The sequence below is a fragment of the Trichomycterus rosablanca genome, chromosome 13 (genome assembly GCF_030014385.1).
Source record: "Trichomycterus rosablanca isolate fTriRos1 chromosome 13, fTriRos1.hap1, whole genome shotgun sequence".
NCBI lineage: Eukaryota > Metazoa > Chordata > Actinopteri > Siluriformes > Trichomycteridae > Trichomycterus > Trichomycterus rosablanca.
The window spans coordinates 8040820-8065992 of record NC_086000.1 but is presented as its reverse complement, the minus strand read 5'-3'; the positions used below and the strand labels follow the sequence as shown (position 1 = coordinate 8065992).

General features: G+C 39.1%; 1 protein-coding gene across 5 annotated transcripts in view; it reads right to left on the bottom strand.

The window, feature by feature from the left end:
* The window catches only part of dtnbb (dystrobrevin, beta b), a 53380-nt gene that overhangs the window by 5947 nt on the left and 22260 nt on the right, over nt 1-25173 (bottom strand). For 4 of the 5 annotated variants that reach the window (XM_063008044.1, XM_063008047.1, XM_063008043.1 and 1 more), the window contains exons 11-18: nt 8616-8709; nt 8275-8360; nt 6762-6875; nt 5635-5731; nt 5450-5467; nt 2806-2959; nt 1706-1795; nt 1508-1561 (exon numbers count right to left, since the gene is read on the bottom strand). In XM_063008044.1, coding sequence (XP_062864114.1) covers nt 1508-1561; nt 1706-1795; nt 2806-2959; nt 5450-5467; nt 5635-5731; nt 6762-6875; nt 8275-8360; nt 8616-8709 — 707 coding nt within the window. The remainder of the gene's footprint in view (nt 1-1507; nt 1562-1705; nt 1796-2805; nt 2960-5449; nt 5468-5634; nt 5732-6761; nt 6876-8274; nt 8361-8615; nt 8710-25173) is intronic. The other variant, XM_063008046.1, reaches the window with a different exon arrangement.

The following is a 25173-nucleotide window of genomic DNA, read 5'->3' as shown; positions in this document are numbered from 1 at the left end:
ATAACATTAAAACCACCTCCTTGTTTCTACACACACTGTTCATGTTTTCAGCTCCACTTACCATATAGAAGCACTTTGCAGTTCTACAGTTACTGACTGTTGTCCATCTGTTTCTCTTCATACTTTGTTAGCCCCCTTTCATGCTGTTCTACAATGGTCAGGACCCCCACAGGACCACCACATTAGGTATTATTTAGGTGGTGAATCATTCTCAGCACTGCAGTGACACTGACATGGTGGTGGTGTGTTAGTGTGTGTTGTGCTGGTATGAGTGGATAAGACACAGCAGTGCTGCTGGAGTTTTTAAATACCACTCACTGTCCACTCTATTAGACACTCCTACGTAGTTGGTTCACCTTGTAGATGTAAAGTCAGAGACGATCGCTCATCTATTGCTGCTGTTTGAGTTGGTCGTCTTCTAGACCAGTGTCAGTGTCACTTCAGTGCTGAAAATGATCCACCACCTAAATAATACCTGCTCTGTGGTGGTCCTGTGGGGGTCCTGACCATTGAAGAACAGCATGAAAGGGTGCTAACAAAGCATGCAGAGAAACAGATGGACTACAGTCAGTAATTGTAGAACTACAAAGTGCTTCTATATGGTAAGTGGAGCTGATAAAATGGACAGTGAGTGTAGAAACAAGGAGGTGGTTTTAATGTTATGGCTGATCAGTGTATACATACACACATACACATATATGAATACACACACACATTACAGATTAACAAATTTGTGAAAAATGCTTCAATAATTTCATTAACATAATTTATTTCTGATGAAAAAGTTACATTTTGGACAACCTTTTATTTGTAAACTCATTACTAATTAATTGACAATTAATCCTCACACTCTGTACTAACACTCAATAAAGTGCCTCTAATCTGCTGACTAATAATTGGAAAAGAGGGCCAAATATTAAATGAAGCCTCAAACAGGGGCTGTGAAATAATGTCTTAACACCTTCAGCTCACAATTTCCCATGTCCCAAATTTCATCAAGAAAGGGAGTAGTAAAGCAGATAAACAAGGCAAAATCCCCATATAACTGCAACAAACCTACAGGAAAGTTTAGCTGACATGGGAATTATGCTTGGATAACATGATCTTCATGAAAACAGAAGCATCTGACATCAGAAGGACAGGCATCCCAAAAGTATGAACTACATCTCGCCAACAGTTAAGCATGGGTTTATCTATTATGCTTTGGTATTGTGTGGCAGCCAGTGACACAGGAAACATTGCTTGGGTAAATGACCATAACCCCACTGAACAACTTTTTTTGTTAGCCTTCTTTCATTGTGAAGTCTTCTCAAACTCATACATCCATCACCGTACAATATCATATTAAAATTAATATGTAGCTTTGGCTGAATATAAATATTTTAATTTATGGCAACTTCCTGTAAATAAGGAAGATGATTCTGATTTATAACGAAGAGGATGTTGATGCTTGACTGAAACTACGAGAGTAAAAAATGTGATATGGACAATGAGAAAGATAGTTTACCTTTATCCCTTCCGTTACGCATGTTCACCTCCTCATCATCCAGACCATCATCAACTGTAAAATGAAATATTATTAATTTTACAATTATGTACTGTAAGTACAGTGTAAGAATATTTGACACTAGGACTGGGATAAGCTCTTATAAACAGACCCCATGTTTGTATTTTCTAAGAAACCTGTCACAAACAGTTGCAGTACCTGAGTGAAGCTCTTTAACCAGTGATGACATTGTGTTCGTTATTGAGTCTGCTGCCACCAAAAGATCATTACGGAGATTTCTAGGTACACCTGAAAAGAGTAAAAATATTGTTTTTATAAACTATAAATAATACTGTAATGAAAACAGTGACTTTATTGCCAGACTGACACTTTGATTTAAATATTTTCTTTGGTAAATGTTTGGCACGACCAATCTGTATGATTTATAACAACTACAATAATAAAAACTACAAACCCAATTTCAGAAAAACATAGGACCTTTTGTGATTCTGTGATTGGTAATTCTCCTAAACCTTTATTTAGATAACAAAAGTACAAAGAATGGTTGTAATGTTTTGGCTGAGCAACATTGCCTGGCCAAAAAAAAGGTCACCACCTGGATTTAACTAAGCAAATAGGTAAGAGCCTCCCATTGGATAATTACTGCATGGGTCATTATGTTTCAGCTGGCAACAAGTTATTTAACCCTAACTGATGAAGTGAGTAGCTTCTCATGTCGAAAGACATCCTGTGGTCGTGGAAAAGATGTTAATCTGTTTCAGAAGGGTCAAATTATTGGCATGCATCAAGCAGAGAAAATATCTAAGGAGATTGCTGAAACTACTAAAATCGGGTTAAGAACTGTCCAACGCATTATTAAAAAGTGGAACTACAGTGGGGAAACATCATCTTCGAGGAAGGAATGTGGTAAAAAAAAAATCTTGAATGATCGTGATCGGCGATCACTTAAACGTTTGGTGAAATCAAATGGTAGAAAAACTCCAGTAGAACTCAGGGATATGTTTAATAGTGAAAGTAAGAGCATTTCCACACGCACAATGCGAAGGGAACTCAAGGGATTGGGACTAAACAGCTGTGTAGCCTAAAGAACCACTTGTCAGTGAGGCTAACCGGCAAAAACGGCTTCAATTTGCTAGGGAGCATAACGATTGGACTCTGGAGCAATGGCAGAAGGTCATGTGGTCTGATGAGTCCAGATTTACCCTGTTCCAGAGTGATGGGCGCATCAGGGTAAGAAGAGAGGCGGCTGAAGTGATGCACCCATCATGCCTAGTATGTGTATAACAGCGTTGTCTCACCCTGAGAAAAGGCATCTAGTACGTCGTCGCTGACCCCGGCCAGGCAGTCCTGCGGTGTGTGAGTGGGTGTGGAGCCGGCAGATGTGGATCGTATAGGCATCGGCATGGTGCAGCTGGCGCTGTGGCTAGGTGAGGAGTGGGGCGAGCCCCCAACCTGCAGCAGAAAAAGCCAGTTAAACCTCTAAGAGGGTACAGAAAGCAGTCCTGGCTCTGGTTCAGCGGCAACCCTACTCTTCCTACACACAGTGCTGTTAATAGTGTCTGTGTTTGATAGCATTTCATAAAAGAAGTAATAACACATTTACAGATATTTGATCTGCACTACATTTCAAACCTGTTCCACTGATATAGACTCTCTGTTCAGCTTATTTCGCCTGACACTCACAGAGAGCCGTATGTGTGCCGTTGGAAGAATAGTCAGGCAGATAGGGGCGCTAAAGAAAAGGGGCAATGTATCCAATGGACTGGAGCAGAATCCAGTGGCAGTGGCGCACTGCCAGACAGCAGATGGCCAGCCAGACTGCAGTCACATTAGAAGTGTGGTGGTTAGCACAAATGAAAGGCAAGCAGGTCTCTGATATTTGGCAGGAATACACATGGGCCTGTCTGCCCTGAGCGAGAGAATACTAGGATACCTTCCTGAAGAGGAGAGTTTTATACTGTTTTACCCTTATTTAAAGGTAACAAGGTTCCAAGACACAGTTCCACAACAATGACACAATTGACCACTGGAAGGTGGTGTCAACTAAATTTTAGCTGGTTTGACCAACAAATTATGCACACCTCAGACAAGTCTCAGACTATCTGCTCTATCTAGAGACCTAAGTGTGCACGATATTTTGTCAGTCCATTTTTAATAGTGACATCTCTGTTGACCTTTCTGTGTATTCCCCTGGACTTAAATTTGACCTTTGGATTTCATTTTGGCAACATTGATCAAACTGACCTAAGATTTGGCTGCTGTTTCTTTCTGCCTGTTTGATTTGTATGAATGGCTATGTAATTAATTTATTTTGCAAATTGATCTACTACCATCCCAACAGTCGGTATTATAGCTGGCCTGCTGGCTGTGAACTCCTTGCACGCCTGACATTTAAACATTTTGATTAAGCTATATATTGACATGTTTATCTTTTCTACTTGTAATCCTCCAGGTTTGGCTTATTATCATCCTGGAAACTCTGTGTCAATGTTACCTTCATAAAATCATAGTTAAATATGATGTATTTATATGATATTTCAGTGGTACCTTTTAACTCAACACCCCTAAACTCAAAATCTATGAAACTCAACACCCTTTGTCGAGAAATTTGTACCCTTAAACTCAACGTCTCCCTTAAATTCTAAGTGTGTGCGACTGCTGCTTCGCTCAGCGCTCAGCTTAAGTGGTGCGGTAAAACATCATGCAAACATGAGTTTGTGTGGAATAATCATCATATTCACTTTTAAACTTGTGTTACAGCTCGAGGTTCTGAGAAATTGTAAGAATCAGCTTTTCCGAGAGTCTAAAATGCTTATAGTTAAAAAAAGCTTAATGTAACTTAATGTAATAAAAGAACGACACAGAAACACTAAACCTCTCTTAATCATTACTGCTCATAAGTTCTCTCCACTTTAACTTTAATTAAGAAGTGTTTTTAATTGTATTTAAGTGTTTTTTATATTATACTTGTGTTATTTTCAGTGTAAAAGTATCAAAAACAACACCATTATTTACATTAGCCTAAAATATGGGACCATGCAACACATTAACAGGTTTCCCATACATCCTTATAGAAAAAATACTTTAAAACCCAACACCTTTTAAACTCAACGCCACTACAGAACCATTTGACGTTGAGTTTCAAGGTAGCACTGTATATATGATATATTATACTGTATATGATATCATTATTTTCATGTTTGGCTAACAGCATAAGTCTAAGGAAATTGATATTAGATTAAGTACAATAAAGTACAAATACTTGATGTTTTTTTTTTACCCTTAAACCAAAGAAAACTGGACCAATGACACACCCGCGTGTCTTTATCATGCACAGGGGAATACAGTCAAATTTAAACAATAAAGGTTTAAAGGTGTAGTGGTCTAAATTATACGGTGCTGATTTATCACTGAAGGAAGGCAGGCAATGGAGTTTAGTTTTCTGGTTTAGTTTTATATTTATATTATGTTTTATTCTTATTAAATAAAACATAATGCATTTAATTTAAAGTTCTGGCACTACTCAGTCTTATCTAATACAAAAATAGCCAATATGGCCTTTAAATAAATCAGTGATATTATGAAGATGGATAGTCAGATACATGTATTTACCTGTGACCAAGCAAGCTATTAGTAGTTAGCAACCACATAGTTACAAGTATTAATATAAATATTTACATTTAATGAAGTATATTTAAAGAAGGTACATGTGTAGAGAATTTTTTTACTGCATGTTAATTGGTAAGAAGTGCTTACTACTGTAAGTCTAGACACCATGCCAAAATAGGAACTCAAACTGGGTCAATGAAATGGTAGTGGATCTTTTTTGCTTTTCGTCCTTCTACAATGTTACCTTATTTCTGTATACTTCTAAGAAACAGCACCGCTATTAAGCTCTATGAATTAGCCCTCATTTAAAAGACTAAATCCAGGAACACTTACGGCCTTCTGCTCTTCATCCTGTCAGTCAGCAGAGAAAAAAGTGCAGTGAGAGAAAAGCCATTCAGGACAGAGAGCGGAGGGGGGAGAGCAGAATGAGAGAACAGCAGACCACGGTGCACTATTAGAAAGCTGCATTTATGTGAGGCCAAAAAAAGCAGCAATAACGCTATAAAAAGAAGGTATACCTTTAATAGCCTCATGAGACCTTCCAGTTGGACCATCAGCTCACGCCTGCTTTCCTGAAGAGCTGACATACGCTTTTCAAGCTCATCCTTTCTATGCCTGATAAAAAAAAATACACAAAAAGAGAAAAATCTCATTTACATTTATTAAATTAATTAAACCAAATGTCTAGTATAGCAGCAATAAGTAGCACTTTTCTTTACATAAAAACAACCCAGCATTTAGTAGTTACTATCGACAAAGTGGGGAGGGTAGCATTTACTTAGATGTACCTATTACAAGTTTATTTATTTATAAATTTTTATTTTATTAGCATTTTAACGTCATGTTTCACATACTTTGGTTACATTAATAACAGAGCAGGTAGTTACTGGTTACACATGATTCATCAGTGTAAGTCTTTATGGTCAAATATAGTCATGGACAATTTTGTATCTCCAGTTCACCTTACTTGCACGTCTTTGGACTGTGGGAGGAAACTGGTGCTCCTAAAGGAAATCCACGTAGACACAGGGAGAACAAGCAAACTTCACACAGAAAGGACCCGGTCTGCTCCACCTGGGGTATGAACCCAGGACCTTCTTGCTGTAAGCCAAAAGTGCTACCCACTGAGCCACCATGCCACCCACTCATTACAAATCAAGTCAAAAACATTGGGACAGTATAGAGACTGCAAATAAAAAACACTGTTTCTTACATTTAGATGACTTTTATTTTAATGCAGACGGTATGAACCTTAGATATTTCATTACTTGTCTGGTCAAATTTATTTAATTTGTTAATATACATACATTCCTGCATTTCTGGCCTGCAACATATTCCAAAAATGTTGGGACAGGGGCAGTTTAGGGCTAGAAATGAGACAAAAAACTATAATACTAATAATATTGGGGTGCCAAAAGCAGTGTCCATGAAAGGCTGAGTCAATGAGGAGCAAAGAGGGGCAGAGGATCTGTCACTTTTCTGTCAGAAAAATTTTGACTTGTGTTGAATTGTTGTGATTACTTTATAATCACAAAAAAACTTTATTATTTTCGACATCACCTCAATTAGTCAAATCCCTAAATGTATTTTGTTTTAGTGTTTCTTGGAAAATATGTATTGGTATGATTTATGTGTGTGTCTTTACCGGAGTAGGCGTAGTTCTGCAAGGAGTGTGGGGTTCTGCTGAGCTTTCTCCGGTGTGGGCTGAGACGCCTGCTCATGTTCCAGACGCAGCCGCTGAATCTCCTGAAGGATCTCCCTATTGGTCATTACAGAATACTTATTCAGTAACTAATCTACTAGCTTTATAACACCTCCCCTATGTGTACATACACTTTGTAGCCATACAGTTACTGATTGTAACCCATGTAATACTTTTCACAATTGGTAAGCCTTGTCTTTCAATAGACCATTGTGGGACTACTACTAGCAAAACTGTAATTAAGTGGAGGCCCAAACGTGCAGCAGTGTTTCTGGGTTTTTTACACTGTAAACATCTACCGCTCTTACTTAAAACACCAACTGTTATAAAGAATTGTAGGTGTAAAGTGACAGATCTGTGAAATTTGATTCAATTTACTGATCAGATTCTGTTCATCCAAATGAATCAAACATGATCGAACAGATACCTAGAAAGATTAAAGCACCTATGATTATACTATCACATTTTATTTTATGTTGCGACTATGTTGGCCAACTGACAATTTTAACAGCTAGTGCAATTGTGTTTTCACTTGATTTTAAATTGAACATGGCAGAAATCAATTTGCCCAGCAGTTAGCTCAGAGTGAGTTTCCTCATGTTTAAAAACGAATAGCATTTAAAACATCTTTGAAACATCTTTCAGTGTTCATAAGTGATAAATTATGTTTCCTCTATACTGATGCTGACCTCCACTCTGATTAAGGAGAGCCGTGACTAACACACGCCCCCTTTGACACATGTGCAGTAGCCAACGCACGAGGTGAGTTCATATGTGGATCAGCTTTGTGTATCGAGTGACACACCCTGTCCACATTATCCCTCGCCTCTGTGCAGGTGGCATCAATCAGCCAGCAGAGGTCGTAATTGCATCAGTAATGAGGAATCCCCTCCGACACCCACCCTTGAACAACAGGCCAATCGTTGTTCATGTCGGCACTCAGCCTGCCGGTAGCAGAACTGAGATTCGATTTTATCCAATAGAACTAATGTCTGACCACAAGATGCTTACTGACTGATCTTCAGAGTTGCCTCAGTGTACTTTACCCAGCAGACACTTGTATCAGCACCACATTCACCAATGTGTAATATCGAATTATTTGTGTGTCCTGTGGGGACGCCTTTCCACTGATGGGTTAGATATATCAACAGTGTAGATACAGTTAACTATATAGTGTAAGTGTAACTATAAAGCAATATTCATGTTAATATGGCCAATGAGTGTACATACACTGAGGTTGATAAATTGGCCCCTGAGGTTATATTTTACACAATAATAACACATTAATCACGTTGGCATCAGTATGCTTGTCCTGGGCCCATGCTACATAATTGATATTTATACTTATATAAATGATAAGTTATTACAGCAGTCATTAAACATTATTTATGATATAATTACAGAAACATAAAAAGCTAAGTTGCTTACTATAAAAACTAACTATAAAAAAAGTCACCTGTTTTTGTTCTCTAGCTCGGCGATGAGCTGCCTCTGCTGCTTGTTGGCATCAAAGTTAAAGCCTAGGTCAGTCGGAGGGCATTGCTGAAAAATACAATTATTACAGGAGTCAAAAAATGGGACATAAAACAAGCAGTTAAATCAACACACCAGGAGAGGGGTTATGCGGTCACATGGGCTAAAATAGCAAAGCAATTGCGCAACTGAACCCTGGGAGAATAAATGTGGCTTTAAAATAAACTTCAAGTTATTTCTTTTGTTATGAGTAAATAACTTGCACAGTTGGGAGTGCAATAAAAATCCTTCACTGTGCAGAGGTGTGCATTGATGCATACTTACTGTGGAATTGCTGGCTTCGGCTGCTAGACGGGCAGCGTAGCGAGCAATAAGACGGTGCTCCTCATCCAGCCTGCTGGGACTCTCCAGTGTTGCGCTACCCAAACAGAAGGAGGCAAAAAGAGATGCCAAGTGCACTTAGTGAACTTGTACTTTTTCCAGGGAGCTGCATTACCTCAAAAAATCAGCTCAGAATTGAAGTAGAGATAAGCTTATTACTATTAACCCCAATAATTATTAATCAATGATTTTAATAATAACATTAACCATACTTTAAAGTCCTGGAAGTAAACAGTGTACTGTTATACAGCAGGAGGGAGCGTTCTACACAGTAAATGGTATATTAATAGTGGTGATCAGAGTAGTGTCAACAGCACTGATTGTGCTCTAATTAAGCCTGTAACACATATTTAAAACATAGTATTATGTATAGGTGTAGCCACAATTAATAAATCAAAGTGATGGATTGATTCAATTTAACTATAAACAGTCCACTTTAACTGTTATGCATTTGCAGGCCCTTTCTATCTAAAGTGACATAAGATTGGAAGAGACACAATGTAAGCAACCAAGGGGTAAGGGTAAGGTCAAGGTCCCAACATTGGCAGCTTGATCTTAAAGTTTAGACACTGCTAGCTGTCTTAATAAACAAAACCCATCCAATTCAATGAATTCCAGTGAGAATAAAAGCACCATTTCATTCCCACCAGCTAAGGTAATTCACCTCTGACAACCAATGCTGTTCAACACTGGGACAGACTTTAGGACTGACTGGGTTTTGTTCTTTTCAATTTTGAAAACCATGAGTTTTTTATGCATTCCCCCTTCCCAAAATTTTCTCTCAACCTAGTTATATTCTATAAACCCATCGTATTTCACCACTACTGCTACAGACCTCCACTGCTGACTGAGAAAAGCCATAATTATTATATGCCCTCTCCGACACTTGTGCAGTAGCCGATCACTTCTTTTTACCTGCACCAGGCATGTTCATATGGGGATCTGTATTATGCACAGAGAATAGTGCACCGCTACCCATTATCCCCTGACCGCCATCAACAGGACAAGCCAATTATTATTATTATTATTATTAATTAATTAATTTTTAACCCACCAGGATTGGGATTGACAGCATAAACTTGAAATCAGCTCTTAACACATGGAGTGGTTTAAAGTACACATCAGAAAAAACTCTATGTAGAATATGCATATCAATATTGTTCTCATTATTTGTTAAAATGTCATAAGATCAATTTAAGTATAGACTACCTAGGTCTAAAGTAAATGTCAATTATTGTACGTGTGTAAGTAAAAATACATTCTATATCTACATTATTCAGTGGAGCCTCCACAAATGTGGAAAAGATGACCTAAATAAAGTATTTTTTTACTGAAAATGGCAGGTACTGCATTTGTTTCAGCAGGCAAAAACAGCATTCAATTTTAGAATGAAGACAGGACAAGCATTATGTGTAAAAATAATATGTTATTGACTTTTTAAATGCTTTAACAGTCTCATTCTCTAAACACTAACTGCAGCCATTGTGTAATGAGTGCTCCACAGAGTATTGAATTAACACTTGGTTTTAATTAAGAAATGCAATCAACACTCTCAGTATGACTTTTACTCTGTAGCACCTAAATGATTTATTTCCATTGACCTTAAACTAACCAATTATTTAGGCAAACCTGCAAAACATTCAAGAATTAATGTATGCTTTAGTAAATTAGGGCAACCAGCGCCAGTGTTAGTACCAGTGCTCCTAGCACACTACACTATATGGCCAAAAGTATTTGGACATCTGACCATGAGCTTGTTGGAGATCCCATATCAAAACCCAATGGTATTATAATAGCGACCTTTATGTGATCTTTTCAGCTATAACAACAGCCACTCTTGATAGTACGTATCTCACAAGATTTTAAAGTATATCTGTGGGAATTTGTGCCCATTTAGTGTGACAGCATTTGTATGGCTGAGAACAGTTCTTGGTCAAGAAAGCCTCAACTGATGTTCCAGTTCATTCCAAAGCTGTTTATTGGGAAGATGTTAGGGTTCTGTTCAGGCAGCTAGAGTCATGTCTTTATAGACCTCGTTTTGTGCACAATGGCATAGTCATGCTGGAACAGGAACAAGTCTTTCCTAAGCTGTTGCTGCAAAGTCATTTATGTAACTGATTTATTACACCTGTTGTAATAAATTGTAAAAGCAATTATTAAATTAGTATTTATTTAAAATACAGAGTAAATCTTATAGCATATTTGAACAGCATATCAAAAACCAGGATCATTTAAGTCAATGATAATGCAAAAAGACATTTTCATGATGTTTCATCTCTACACAAAACAACACAAATACAGATACTTTTGACCATCTCCTAAATTCCTGAATCACCAAAATTACAAACTTACCCACAGGAAATAGAGGCATGTGTGTTTGTTCTTTCTTTCACCCAGAACTCCTCTATTAAGATAGAGATCTGTTTTGAAAGAGTCCTGAACCACAACCTGAGTCACTGAGTTTACAGTAGGATAGTCCTCCACTGCAGTTTTGGAGTGATTAGATTATCGTTAGTTTTATCTCTGAGTAGATCATGTCAGCGGTTAAAACATTAATGCAGTATAGTGCAGGATGCTGAGCAAGGTGGACAGAACGACTCATGCTATAGGATTACTTGTATGACAGGAGCAGATGATGTAATTAATGCTTCCGCTATATTAAGCAAAGTATGTGTGTGCATGCCTATAACAGAGTGACCTTAAATGACCCCACATCCCACAATTATTTAACATACAATGCAAATCCTATAGTTGGTACAGTGGTAGGTTAATAGGTAGAGCTTTGAGCTATCGACTAAAGGTTGAGAGTTTGAATCCCAGCTCTGCCATACAGCTGGGGGTCCTTGAGCAAGGTCCTTAACCTTCTCAGCTCCAGGGGCGCCGTACAATGGCTGACCCTGCGCTCTGACCCCAGCTTCCAGACAAGCTGGAATATGCGAAGAAAAACTTTTTATTGTACTGTACATCTGTATATGTATATATGACAAAAAAAGACATTAATTTACTCATTTATAATAACGGAGTGTCTATTTGCACCCGGGTACACATAGCATTCCCCACACAGTACAGCTATTCGTACCCCAAAAAGAAAAAGAGCAAACAAACTCAACTGTGCATGTCTACCAACAATATATAAACACTATACATGGACATGCTAAAGGTCAAGGGATAGCAGTAAATTGATCATGAAGTGGCGTTATCTGGGGACGGCTTGGAAATGCCCATATCTGTATAAGTTGTGAAGTATTATCTTGTGAGTAAGGCTGACCACTGGTGCTCATGGCAAGGCGATGCAAATTATTGGCGTTTGAGTGAGGCAATATTGTGGGTACCAGACGGGTGGGACATTTAACATTCCTTAATCCAGTGTCACATGTACTGGGAATATGTCATAGAGGGACCAGAGATCCTGCACCTACAAATACCACTGACCTGTGGGTGGGTATCCAGATGGCACGGGTCAACACCCCTCCAGATATTTCCGTCCACTTGTGGAACCAATGCCTGCTGCCAGGCTAAAGGGGGTACCTAACATGATATAGTTCCTGTACCAAGACTTTTGGCATGTCATTATATATTGCTATTTTACACCTGGGTGTAGATAATGTATAATGTAAATAATACAGTCTGAAAATATTATACAATCTGAAAATAATATAAAAAATAGTGAAATTATTTGTAATCTTGTGATATTTACACCTGGGTGTAAATAGTATAAATTGCTGTTTACACCAGGGTGTAAATTGTACACTTTGCTGCTTACACCAGGGTGCAAATAGCATCTGCCTTATAATAATCCTATATTTAACAAATAATAAAGAAACTTTGTTGACCTAGTGGCAAACACCAACCCCTTTTCCAACATGTTGCAAGGTTGGTACCTTCTTACACTAAATTAAATCCTCATTTAGCACAAACCAACGAGGTTATTTATTCTCTGGCAGCAAGGCTGGGTATGAACAAGCTGATTATAAATTTTATGCAGTGTCATTTGCCCTTGAGAGCCGGTGAGTGTTTAGGGGAGATGCTAGGGGTGCAGCATCAGCACAAAGGCTCACTTTTCCATCCGACATGGCACACCTGCACAAAGCCACACTATTACACACTTTATTACAGACAGAAAGACAAAGAAATTACATTTCATTTTTTTGCACAACGTTTTAAAAACAAATACGTTTTGTCAAAAACTAGGGGGTTGTGGTTGGTCTCTCATCTACAAATCTTTTTTTTGTTTCTTCTTTTGCATTATTGATAATCTCAGTGGATCATTAATCTCTATCTTGCCCTGTCCTGAGCATTCTCCTCTGTCACCCCAACCACCTGCATGTCTCCCCTCACAGCATCCATAAACCTCCTCTTTGGCCCTTCTCTTCTCCTCCTGTCTGCTTCATCCTTAGCATCCTTCTCCCGATATATATCTCTCATCCCTCCTCAAACCATCTCAATCTCACCTCCTTTACTTTGTCTCCAAAACATCCTACCTAGGCTGTTCTGCTAATAAACTCATTTTTTACCTTGTCTATTCTTGTCATTCTCATCTCAACATCTTAAACAATTTAGTCAGTGCCACTGCCTTCAAGCCATATTCAGGAATATCAAGGAAATATATAATTATTTAAAAGAAGGTACAAAAATACTCCAGCATTACTTTAACTTAATCAGAACTCACCACATGTGTAGCACAGTTAAATGTTTACAGTATAAACTGACTGTAAGTTGATGGTAATTTGATGTATGATAAACAATTCATGACTCTTTAAAGCACTACACTGTATTACTGAAAAAACAAAAGTTATTGGTGTATCACAATAAAACAAACTAAATATCACAGTGAAGTACTGTAGTAATTACTGTAATATTCAATTATCCACACAGATCTTTATATGTGAAAGCTGTAATAAACGCTGGTATCTGCAAAATATATTGTTATTTATACACTTTATACTAAAGCATTACATATTGCATTACGCTTCCTCTCTACTGATGTTGACCTTCACTCTGACTGAGGAGAGCCGAGACTAACACACGCCCCCTTCTGACACGTGTGCAGTAGCCGACTGCATCTTTTCACCTGAGGCGAGTTCATATGTGGATCAGCTTTGTGTATGGAGAGACACACCCTGATCACACATCATCCCCCGTCTCTGTGCAGGCACCATCAATCAGCCGGCAGGGGTCGTAAATGCATCAGTTAGGAGGAATCCCCTCCGGCACCCTTCCCTACAGGCCAATTGTTGTTCGTTTAGGCGCTCAGCCTGCCGGGTAGCAGAGCTGAGATTCTAACCGACGAGTTTGAGATGTCAGCTCTGGTGTGCTAGCATGTTTTACCACTACCCACCAAAAAAGTTGCCTAATTTAACCAACTTTGTGTCTTTAATTCCCCATTGCAATTCCTCTGGTGCATAAACTATGCCCCTTCGTGCTGAGAAAAAGCAACCAAATGGTTCTTTTGACTGATTCTTACAGAGAGCCCTACACATACAGAGGACCACACTATGTGCTTTGTGTTCCTTCCCCACTTGTCTGGGTCACTGTTGCAGCAGCAGGGAAGTAAATGTGTCTGTTAATTGCCTGACAAGTCCAGTGGCACTGCTACGACTTGTGCCTTGGTCTCCATGGTAGTGGACTCGACTGCTGTGTCTAAGTACTCTTTATAGTCTGTCTACTTTTCCCCATTCCTCCCTTTTCTAATTATTTTCCATATATGGTACACATCCTAAACCTAATCAGATTGGAACAGCGACGAGCTGTCTTACGTCTCTACAACCTTTACTCCGTCTAAATGAAAGCAATTTATTTTTGGCAACCTCCACTAAACAACAGAGGATCTACAATTTTATGAAAAATAATTGTACATTTTATGCCAGCCGCCCCCTGGCCCAAACCACGGCCAACAGCTGACCTCGCACTCACCCATACAGAGTATGACTCAGAGGCTACATTGTCGGGTCTAACAGCAACAGAACGGCAAATTAGAGTACCAGCTGAGCCTTGAGGGCACTATGGCACATTTGCCGCCGCATGCACTGGCTAATTTGAATGTGCAACATTAACTGGGTGTGGGGAGGGGGTGTGTGTGTGTGTGAGAGAAAAACAGGTCCCATCAGCTTTAAACCCATTAGTATAGGTATTATACATGTATAGTGTAGTATTTACAATGAAGTGAATGCAACGGGTAAAATGTTCCAAAAACCCAAATCATTCCTTTTGTCTTAGTGCATGCTAAGTTATTTTTAGCAATGCATACATATGAGCAATTTTTTCTACCCTTTTTTAAGTATAAAAAAATCACATTGGGTCCAAGCAGGTAACATGCAGCCACGACACTTTACATTTTAAAGAATGACACAAACACAAAATGAAAAAATGAATTTAATAACTGGTAGAACAGATGTTAATGACCAATGCAACTGGTACAATTTACCACGGTGCATTTGTTTTTCTGCTTTAAAGGGTGCTGCCAGAGTGCCAGATTTAAGCTACCTATATATACCTATATCTATATTTAATTCACTTCATGCTTAACACTCATGGAAACACCAGTCAGTCACCATCAAACAAGCCAAGACGCAATAGTAAACTAGTCTGCCTAATGTGTTCTGTTATTATTAAAAGCAGAAATACTGAGTGTTCAGAGTCAGCAGAATACTGAATGGGAAATTCTGCTGAGAGCCCGGCCAGGACTGTTGCACTCCCAAGTCTCAATTCAAGAGTCAAGCCTCGAAGGCAGTAGGCTAGCGTATTCAAGTGCTGCACCAACCAAGCAAATGTGAAATTAATGGGCTAACTGTAGAAGCCAAAAAAAGTTAAACTGACTAACAGAATTGATCAACCGATCTGACATGTAGGTGATGCAAACTATTTTTTTCTGTTTTAGGCAATAGCACATTTATTTATTTATATATTTTCTCTATTACAACCTATGCAATACAATATAAAAAAGCAATAATGGCACTCAGGTGGCGCAGCAGTAAAACACGCTAGCACACCATCCGGAAGGCTGGGCGCCTATATGAGCAACGGTTGCCTGTTGTTTAGGGAAGGGTGCCGGACAAGACAGGACCTCATAACTGAGGCAATCATGACCTCTGCTGGCTGATTGATGGTGCCCGCACAGAATCAAGGGATAATGGGTATCAGGGTGTGTCTCGCTGTACACAAAGCTGATCTACATATACAGTGTATCACAAAAGTGAGTACACCCCTCACATTTCTGCAGATATTTAAGTATATCTTTTCATGGGACAACACTGACAAAATGACACTTTGACACAATGAAAAGTAGTCTGTGTGCAGCTTATATAACAGTGTAAATTTATTCTTCCCTCAAAATAATTCAATATACAGCCATTAATGTCTAAACCACCGGCAACAAAAGTGAGTACACCCCTTAGTGAAAGTTCCTGAAGTGTCAATATTTTGTGTGGCCACCATTATTTCCCAGAACTGCCTTAACTTTCCTGGGCATGGAGTTTACCAGAGCTTCACAGGTTGCCACTGGAATGCTTTTCCACTCCTCCATGACGACATCACGGAGCTGGCGGATATTCGAGACTTTGCGCTCCTCCACCTTCCGCTTGAGGATGCCCCAAAGATGTTCTATTGGGTTTAGGTCTGGAGACATGCTTGGCTAGTCCATCACCTTTACCCTCAGCCTCTTCAATAAAGCAGTGGTCGTCTTAGAGGTGTGTTTGGGGTCATTATCATGCTGGAACACTGCCCTGCGACCCAGTTTCCGGAGGGAGGGGATCATGCTCTGCTTCAGTATTTTACAGTACATATTGGAGTTCATGTGTCCCTCAATGAAATGTAACTCCCCAACACCTGCTGCACTCGTGCAGCCCCAGACCATGGCATTCCCACCACCATGCTTGACTGTAGGCATGACACACTTATCTTTGTACTCCTCACCTGATTGCCGCCACACATGCTTGAGACCATCTGAACCAAACAAATTAATCTTGGTCTCATCAGACCATAGGACATGGTTCCAGTAATCCATGTCCTTTGTTGACATGTCTTCAGCAAACTGTTTGCGGGCTTTCTTGTGTAGAGACTTCAGAAGAGGCTTCCTTCTGGGGTGACAGCCATGCAGACCAATTTGATGTAGTGTGCGGCGTATGGTCTGAGCACTGACAGGCTGACCCCCCACCTTTTCAATCTCTGCAGCAATGCTGACAGCACTCCTGCGCCTATCTTTCAAAGACAGCAGTTGGATGTGACGCTGAGCACGTGCACTCAGCTTCTTTGGACGACCAACGCGAGGTCTGTTCTGAGTGGACCCTGCTCTTTTAAAATGCTGGATGATCTTGGCCACTGTGCTGCAGCTCAGTTTCAGGGTGTTGGCAATCTTCTTGTAGCCTTGGCCATCTTTATGTAGCGCAACAATTCGTCTTTTAAGATCCTCAGAGAGTTCTTTGCCATGAGGTGCCATGTTGGAACTTTCAGTGACCAGTATGAGAGAGTGTGAGAGCTGTACTACTAAATTGAACACACCTGCTCCCTATGCACACCTGAGACCTAGTAACACTAACAAATCACATGACATTTTGGAGGGAAAATGACAAGCAGTGCTCAATTTGGACATTTAGGGGTGTAGTCTCTTAGGGGTGTACTCACTTTTGTTGCCGGTGGTTTAGACATTAATGGCTGTATATTGAGTTATTTTGAGGGAAGAATAAATTTACACTGTTATATAAGCTGCACACAGACTACTTTTCATTGTGTCAAAGTGTCATTTTGTCAGTGTTGTCCCATGAAAAGATATACTTAAATATCTGCAGAAATGTGAGGGGTGTACTCACTTTTGTGATACACTGTAAACTCGCCTTGTGCAGGTGAAAAGTTGCAGTCGGCTACTGCACACGTGTCGGAGGAGGCGTGTGATAGTCACGGCTCTCCTCAACCAGGGTGGAGATTAACATCAGTAGAGAAGAAGCGTAATGCAATAGGGTGATTGGATAGGACTAGATTGGGAGGAATATTGGGGCGGATGCAAAAAAATAAATAAAAAACAGGATAAAACAGTATACGCTCATGACCAAGTGGTTACTAAAAGTGTACTGTGAAGTATACTTCAATAAGTCTGGGAAACTACAGGTTTTTCAAATGTTTCACTAACTTTTTCCAGCTTGAACTTAAAAAAATACTATTGTTTGTGTGTTATTCGTTTATGTGGAATGTATGTGCATATAATTGTTTAGACAATTCTGGCAAATTCTAGCTAGTTTCAAAAGGTTCACTTTTTCAGAAATGGGTATGTCCTAAATTCTAATGTACTCAGGATGACATGACTGTGTAATGCAGTGTAATAATCATATCCACTTTACATTACATTACTGCAATTAAATTGTTAAATCATTATTACCATTCATCTCAGCGCTAACAGACTGACAATACAAGTGCCTGCCCTGAGACGAGGGAGAGAAAACCGCTGAAGCAGACAACATGACTAACTCAATTTCCAAGATAAGGTTCTCATCCTTTTATCTCACCTTCACCTTGAGTTCTGCCAGACAGCAAAAAGCAGAGACTGAGGTGCTTTATCTGCCATTGGCGAGTGAACATATAGCCCTATTTCTGTAACTGTGCCTTCGACAAGCATCCTAGTTGTCTATTTTTAAATTACACACCCAACAGAATACAAATCAAGTTTATTTAGCGCATCAGACTCGAGCAGATAGTGGAAGAGTGCTTACCTTTTGGTGGGCATAGGTGCCCCGGACGAGACAAGCACTGTATTATTCATGTTGTAGGGCACTGGCCTCAGCTGACTGCAAAATTATGAAGTTCAAGTCAAGCAAGAGCAGGGTAGAGATGTCAACCTGTCTGCTCTCACAAAAAGGCATGGGGGTGGTTATTTCAATAGAGATTTCCAGATTTCGAACTCTTCTTTTAACCAAAATTGAACTTGTACACGAAAACCCCTTGTGGAGGCTTTATGTTACATCTTATAAACCACAGTGGGACCAGATTGCCACTATTTTTATTAACTATATTTCGTTTTGTGTTTCATTTTGATGCATTGTTTGTTGCCTGGGTCGTGGTAAAGATCATGGACAAAAATGTGGGCCGCTTAAAAAAAGTTTGAAACACCCTGCACTAAACAATGGCCAAAACAACTGCCCATCCTTGTTTGGAGCACTGTAGGGAAAAAAAGCCTCTGTTCACATTAACATCTAAAATAATGTTAAAAGTATGGTAGATTATTTTTAAGTGGCAAAGTATTTCACCTCAATTAATTTTCAATTACTGCTTTAGTCTAGTCTGAGTAGTAACGAGCCCTGCACCAGTCAGAAACACTGGGCACAGGCAGGAAGACAGACTTTGCATAGTGTTTATTACAGCTAATAAACAACTTGTTGTCATAATCCATGGCCTAAGTCAGTGAACAGGCAGACAGGATGTGTACAGTTAAGGCTAGAAAACACAGCAAACAAATTAGAAACAAGACACTGCTTACAAGCTACTGAAAGATCTCTTGGTACTGCATGTTATACAGTGCAACAGTTTGTCAAGGATAATGGACAGGTATAAATATACACTGAACAGGTTGGTACAATAATAAAGGGAACCAAAAAGAAGACACTTGGCAAATGACGTGTGGTACAGCAGAGTTCTCACACACTTCAGGGGGCAATTAAAAGCAGCCAATCCAGTTCTTTGGAAGTAAACTGAAGTGCAAGGAGAATAGCCATGCAGAAATGAAAAGCGCATGTGAAACACCATAGACATAAAATCAAACCCAGGTCCGCAGTACCCATGTTGCTGGGCTGTCCCAACACTACCAGCTGAGCCATTGTGCCACCCCGTTACTAAAAAAGTACTGTATAATAGATTGAATACAGATACTGCATTGTATTATACACAGACATGAATGGCTATGTCTGGTTGGAGGTGGCCACACAATGGATTGCTGTCCTGTCCGAGTTATTGCTGCTTTGTTAACTGACAAAACTGACAGAATTAGTGACAGAATTCTTTATCTGTTTAAACAGAACACCAAGTCTGTGTAGGGCTAGGCCGGAAACTACTGTTGAACGTCTGTGGTGTTCAAGCCCTCACACAGCATTAAATGAGAAACCTTTGGCCAAAGACAAAATGTACCAACTGTTATCAGCAAATGGTGCAAAAGCCATAATCTTTTATGGTATGGGGGGGGGGGGGGGGGGTGCCTCAATGTCCACGGCATGGGCGAATTGCATATGTGTGAAGGTACCATTAATGTGGAAGCATTTACTGGGATTTTAGAGAGACACATGTTGCCATCTAGACAATGTCTTTTCTCAGGAAATCAATGGTTATTTGAGCAAGACAATGCCAGGCCTTATTATGCAGACACTACAACAGCATGGCCTCATAAACTGGTCCAAATCTGTCTTCTATTGAAAATGTGTGGTGCATCATGACTATCATGAGGAGGAGAATCAGAAAATGAGTTTACCAACCAAGAATGTGCAAAAATTCCACTTGCTAATTGCTACAGTTAGTATCTTCAGATTCCTAACCATTAGAAATGTTTAATTGATAAGAAAGATGTCTTAACACAGGGGTAAACGTGTCTCTGTCTAGACCTCTGTGCTGTAGGCAACAAACTCTACATTTATTTATATCAACAAAATAAAATTAAGCTTGTCAGTTAAATAAAGCTTTTCTAGACATACTACAGAAATAAGTTATATCAAAAATGTGATTTATTTTCTGAATAACTCTCAGATTAATATGAGAATATGAGGATTTTTATGTGAGTTGCCTGCAGCAACATATTTCTGCCAGAAATATTTAGGCTACAACTAACATACAACTGCTACTAATAGTAAGGAAATCTGAATAGCAAGAATAGTGAAAACACTATTTTTGTCAGAAGAAATGATGTCTCTGATTTGGAAAATGACCTCTATGAGCAGAAACCACCACCAGTGTGCTTTCTGAAGATAAGACATCCTGATCTATACTAAAAAAAGCTGTACTGCTTAAATATATATTTTAAATGTCCTTGCTCTGGCTTCAACAAAGTGACATTTCAATTTAATGCTATTTGCCCACAACTAATGATGTTAACAGGACGACAAAGGGGTTCACAGGAATTCTAATTAAAACTGGGTAGAGAAAAAGAGGAGCGACAGCACCGAGGTGACATTGCAGAAACTAATTTACGTGCTAAAACACTTCCGTGAACCCCATTTGTTCTGATGCAGTCAGTCTATACACACGTACCTGCAGGCAACAAAATGCTTCTAACCATGTTCTGTGTCTACAGGTGAGCTCAACATCCTTACCAAAGTAAATTCAAAGTTTCTGCTTCTGGCTTGCTTCTGTTTTCTCACCTCTACAGGAATCTTTTTAGCTCACACAGTTTATGTGCAGCACCATAAAAGGAGATTTAAAACTTAAATCAATTACTAAATCCTAATCAAACCATCTTTTTCTGCTGTCACAGGACATTAAATAAGTTATGAGATCTTATAAACTGGAATTATTCGGTAAACAGAAAATGGAAGCAAGCTATTTGAGACTGTGAGAAAATAGATCAATGTGTCACTAGGTAATTTGAGCGGTTGGCAAATTCATGACCGCATAAATAAGTACATAACAGAACGGAACAATCTCGAAGATCAATGCCATATTTATTTACAGAGTATATCAGAAATTGTAGCATTTGTACTGAATGGCCGACTCACCTTGAGTAGTGCGTGGAGCACCTGTTTGTTCGGCTCTGAGACACATCCACAGTCCGGCTGCCTCGTCTGTCCTGCCCTCCGCTCAACTGAACTAGCATCTGAATGCACAACATCACTGCTGTCTCCAAGGAAACCTGGCTATCACGTGACCCGGTGACGATCCAGATGTGTGCATTCTCCCTCACTTTCTCCCACTGTCTCAGCCTCTCTGTCTACCCACCTAGCTGCCACCTGAATACCTTTCCTATTTCCTCTGCCCCATTTCTAGATTTTAAAGGCACGCACATACCTGGACCTACACAATGAGTTAGAAACAGATATGTAGTCATTGGGGTTTGTTTCCATTTCACTTGTTTTTAATTAGACACCCATTCTCCTACTTAAAAACATGTAAGCAACAATTTATAAGTATACTACCCTCTGGTTCACCACTTGGTTAAGCCCCAAGAACTGCAGTTATTGTGAAATAATTTTGCCTATACTGTACCTTTTTACAGGATTTGTTGGTGCTGGTGTACAACTCTGACTGGGCCACTCGGGGACATTCATTTTTAACAGTCCAATGCTGCTTTGGCAGTATGTTTGAGGACATTGTCCCTCAGACTTCCTTTCCTGTTCCAGAGGGGAGCAGATTTTAATTAAGTACCTATCTGCGTAGCGCACTATTCATTTGCTCATCAATGGTCAGTGATATAACTGCTTCCACCATCATATTTTACAGTGGGGATGGTGTTACCTAGCTCATGTGCCTTGTTAAGTTTACACCTTACATACTGCTTTAAATTCAAGTTAAAATGTTTTCATACAACTATTCTATTAAGATCTTTTTAGAATAGAATGCTTTTATTTGTAAAATATACATATACAGGTGTACAGTACAACAAAATTCTTTCTTTGCATATCCCAGCTTGTTAGAAGTTGGGGTCAGAGCGCAGGGTCAGCCATTGTACAGTGCCCCTGGAGCAGAGAGTTTTAATGACCTGTGGCTGCATGGCAGAGCTGGGATTCAAACTCTCAACCTTTCAGTTGATAGCCCAAAGCTCTACCTACTAGGCTACCACCGTCCCACTGTCTCGTTTGGGGTGAAACATCTTGGATATGATTGATTCATTCAAATTGCCTTCAGTCACAGCTTTGACTTCTTTTTTTCATCTTAGTCAAAGCAGATTTGTTCTGTGCCCTTTAAAGTAAAAATACAATTTCTTAAATTAAGTCCTGGCTCCTGGCTTTAAATACTGATTTTTAAATGTTACTTAGACTTTGGACTGTCTGTTCTGGTTAATTTTAATAAAATGCCTGTTTCACTAATGGTGCATAAACAAATTGAATAATTTGACATGGTAATGTGTTGCACACGATCTAGCCAGTCTGCTTACAAGTGGTATAAATCTTACTATTTTCGTCACACTAGTCAGGTTAAGTGTACATTCAGTGAATTCGCAATAACAGACCTAAGGCCAATGAATAAAATTCCAGTTTTCTCAGTAATTAGTTTCAGAAGTTTACTTTTCACTCATAATCACTCTTTCCGTGGCTAAAAGAACACAACCTACATTATCTATCACTATGAAGAAACCCCTAAGATGCTGTAAAACACGTTTAGAAAAGCAAGCAGCCACTGCAGTAAGCAAACTGCCATTACAATCCTTGGTTTATGGGCATATTGGCTACAATTTAAGACCTTTTCCCAAATGAAAGTTTGCCATGCTGTACGGTAGAGCTCCCACTGTGCCTCATTATACTCAGTATTTGCAGCCATATGCTGAGCGATCTGATCAATGGCACTGCTTTACAGAGCAGAAAAAACAATTCCCCAAACAGTGTCATGCAATTGCTTTCCTTCACCACAGCTAAATGTATCACCTATCAATTCAGCACAAAGAAACATTACGATTAAAAAGAGTTTCACATACGCTCTGTACATGTGTTGACTGGCAACATTTTTAAAAATTAAAAGATGAGAATGCCAAGTTTTACCACATTAGGAATGCTGGAAATAAAGGAATTAGGAATGCTGCCAGATAAAGCTGGACAAATCTGATGTGAAAACACTCTCAACAAAATAAAAATGATTAACCGGCAGCTTGACAGCCAGTGTCTATAACATCTATTCATGAGGATGCACACAAATAATCAGGAATTCATTGAGCATAGAAATCATGAAAGCAAATTCTACAAGTGTAGCATAATAGCTTTTATGCTGTATTGTTTTTTGCTTGAAGTTTATGTTTTCTGTTTTGTTTTGTTTTTCCAAAAAAGTGTTCAGTAAGTTTGAGGGGAAATTAATCAGTAATTTAATGTAATGTAAAGTTTAATTTCTATTTTTTAAGTCAATCATTAATTTATGAAATCAAGCAATAAGTCCCAGGATTCCAGAGAGTGACCCTATTTAAAGGTAATAAGGTTTTTGATTATTTCTTTTTTACTATTTCATTAAGTAGTGGCCTTATTTAAATTGATAATATTAACTATTATTAGTCTTCTTCATTATCTTTTAATATTCCTGTGCACCAAGAGAAAGTGACACAGCAAATCCAGACAAAATAACACAGCTTTTAACAAATTACTTAACAGAATTTTTTAAGTTAGCACTTCAAACATTATGAGTTTCAGGAGGCACAGTGGTGTCAAACTCAAGGCCCGTTGGCCAAATCCGGCCTGCCACGTCATTTTATGTGGCCCACGAGAGCTTAAAAGACGTATGATTGTCTTAAAATACACTGTAAAATTGTACATGAACTGCATCTCCCACAATGCATGCCGATTTTGTGACCGCATCCCGCCACTAGATGGCAGTGTTTCCACATCAGCAGTTAACTGATGGTTTTCCAACAAGTGATGTTGAGAAATATTTACAAATAATTCCAAAATGTACAAGAAGAGAAAATTGTAGCAGAAAGAAGGGAATTTAATAGAAGATGGGACAGTGACTACAAGTCTGTGCTTCAAGAAGAAAAACTGTTACATCTCTTGTTATGAGGCTGTGTCTGTGGTAAAGGAGTACAATTTAAATGTAGATACACATTATATATCATAGATTCTTGTTTTAACTGCATTTTACAAAATGCCCCAACCTTTCCTGAAATGTACATGCGAGGTGTACCGTCCTTCAATGCATCCTTTTGTCATCTGTTTCACAAGTAAACAAAGCACATGTACCCGGCCCACCACAGGACCAACTTGACTTTTGCACCAACATCCAGTTCAGTGCATGCCATTTGTAGGTGCCTTCAGTGGTGAGCAAAGGTTAACCTTGCATTTTCTGGGATACCTTAACCCAATTTTCTGGCCATTACACCCAGGTCTTTATGCTGCCCATATCTGCTGCATTAAGCTATGAGTAACTACCATCAGCTCAACATTTAATATATCCCTAAATGTATCATGCACAATTGTTACAAAATAGGTATTGTCCAGCACATTTTTGATGGGAGGTCCATTAGATGTAAGTGGGCTTATTTTGTAATTTAAAAGTATTAGATTAAAGATTGTTTTGTATAAGATGCAGACTGACATACACATGTTAAAACGTCTTATTTTATGAAAGGTGGGGCATAATTTACTTATTTATTTATTAGGATTTTAACATCATGTTTTACACTCTGTACATTTGGTTACGTTTACTACAGGACAGGTAGTTACTCATTACACAAGATTCATCAGTTTACAGGTTAATGTCAAACATTCATGGACAATTTAGTACCTCTAATTCACCTTACTTGCATGTCTTTGGACTGTGGGAGGAAAACAGAGCTCCCGGAGGAAACCCACGCAGACACGGAAAGGACACACAGAAAGGACACAGACCGTCCCACCTGGGG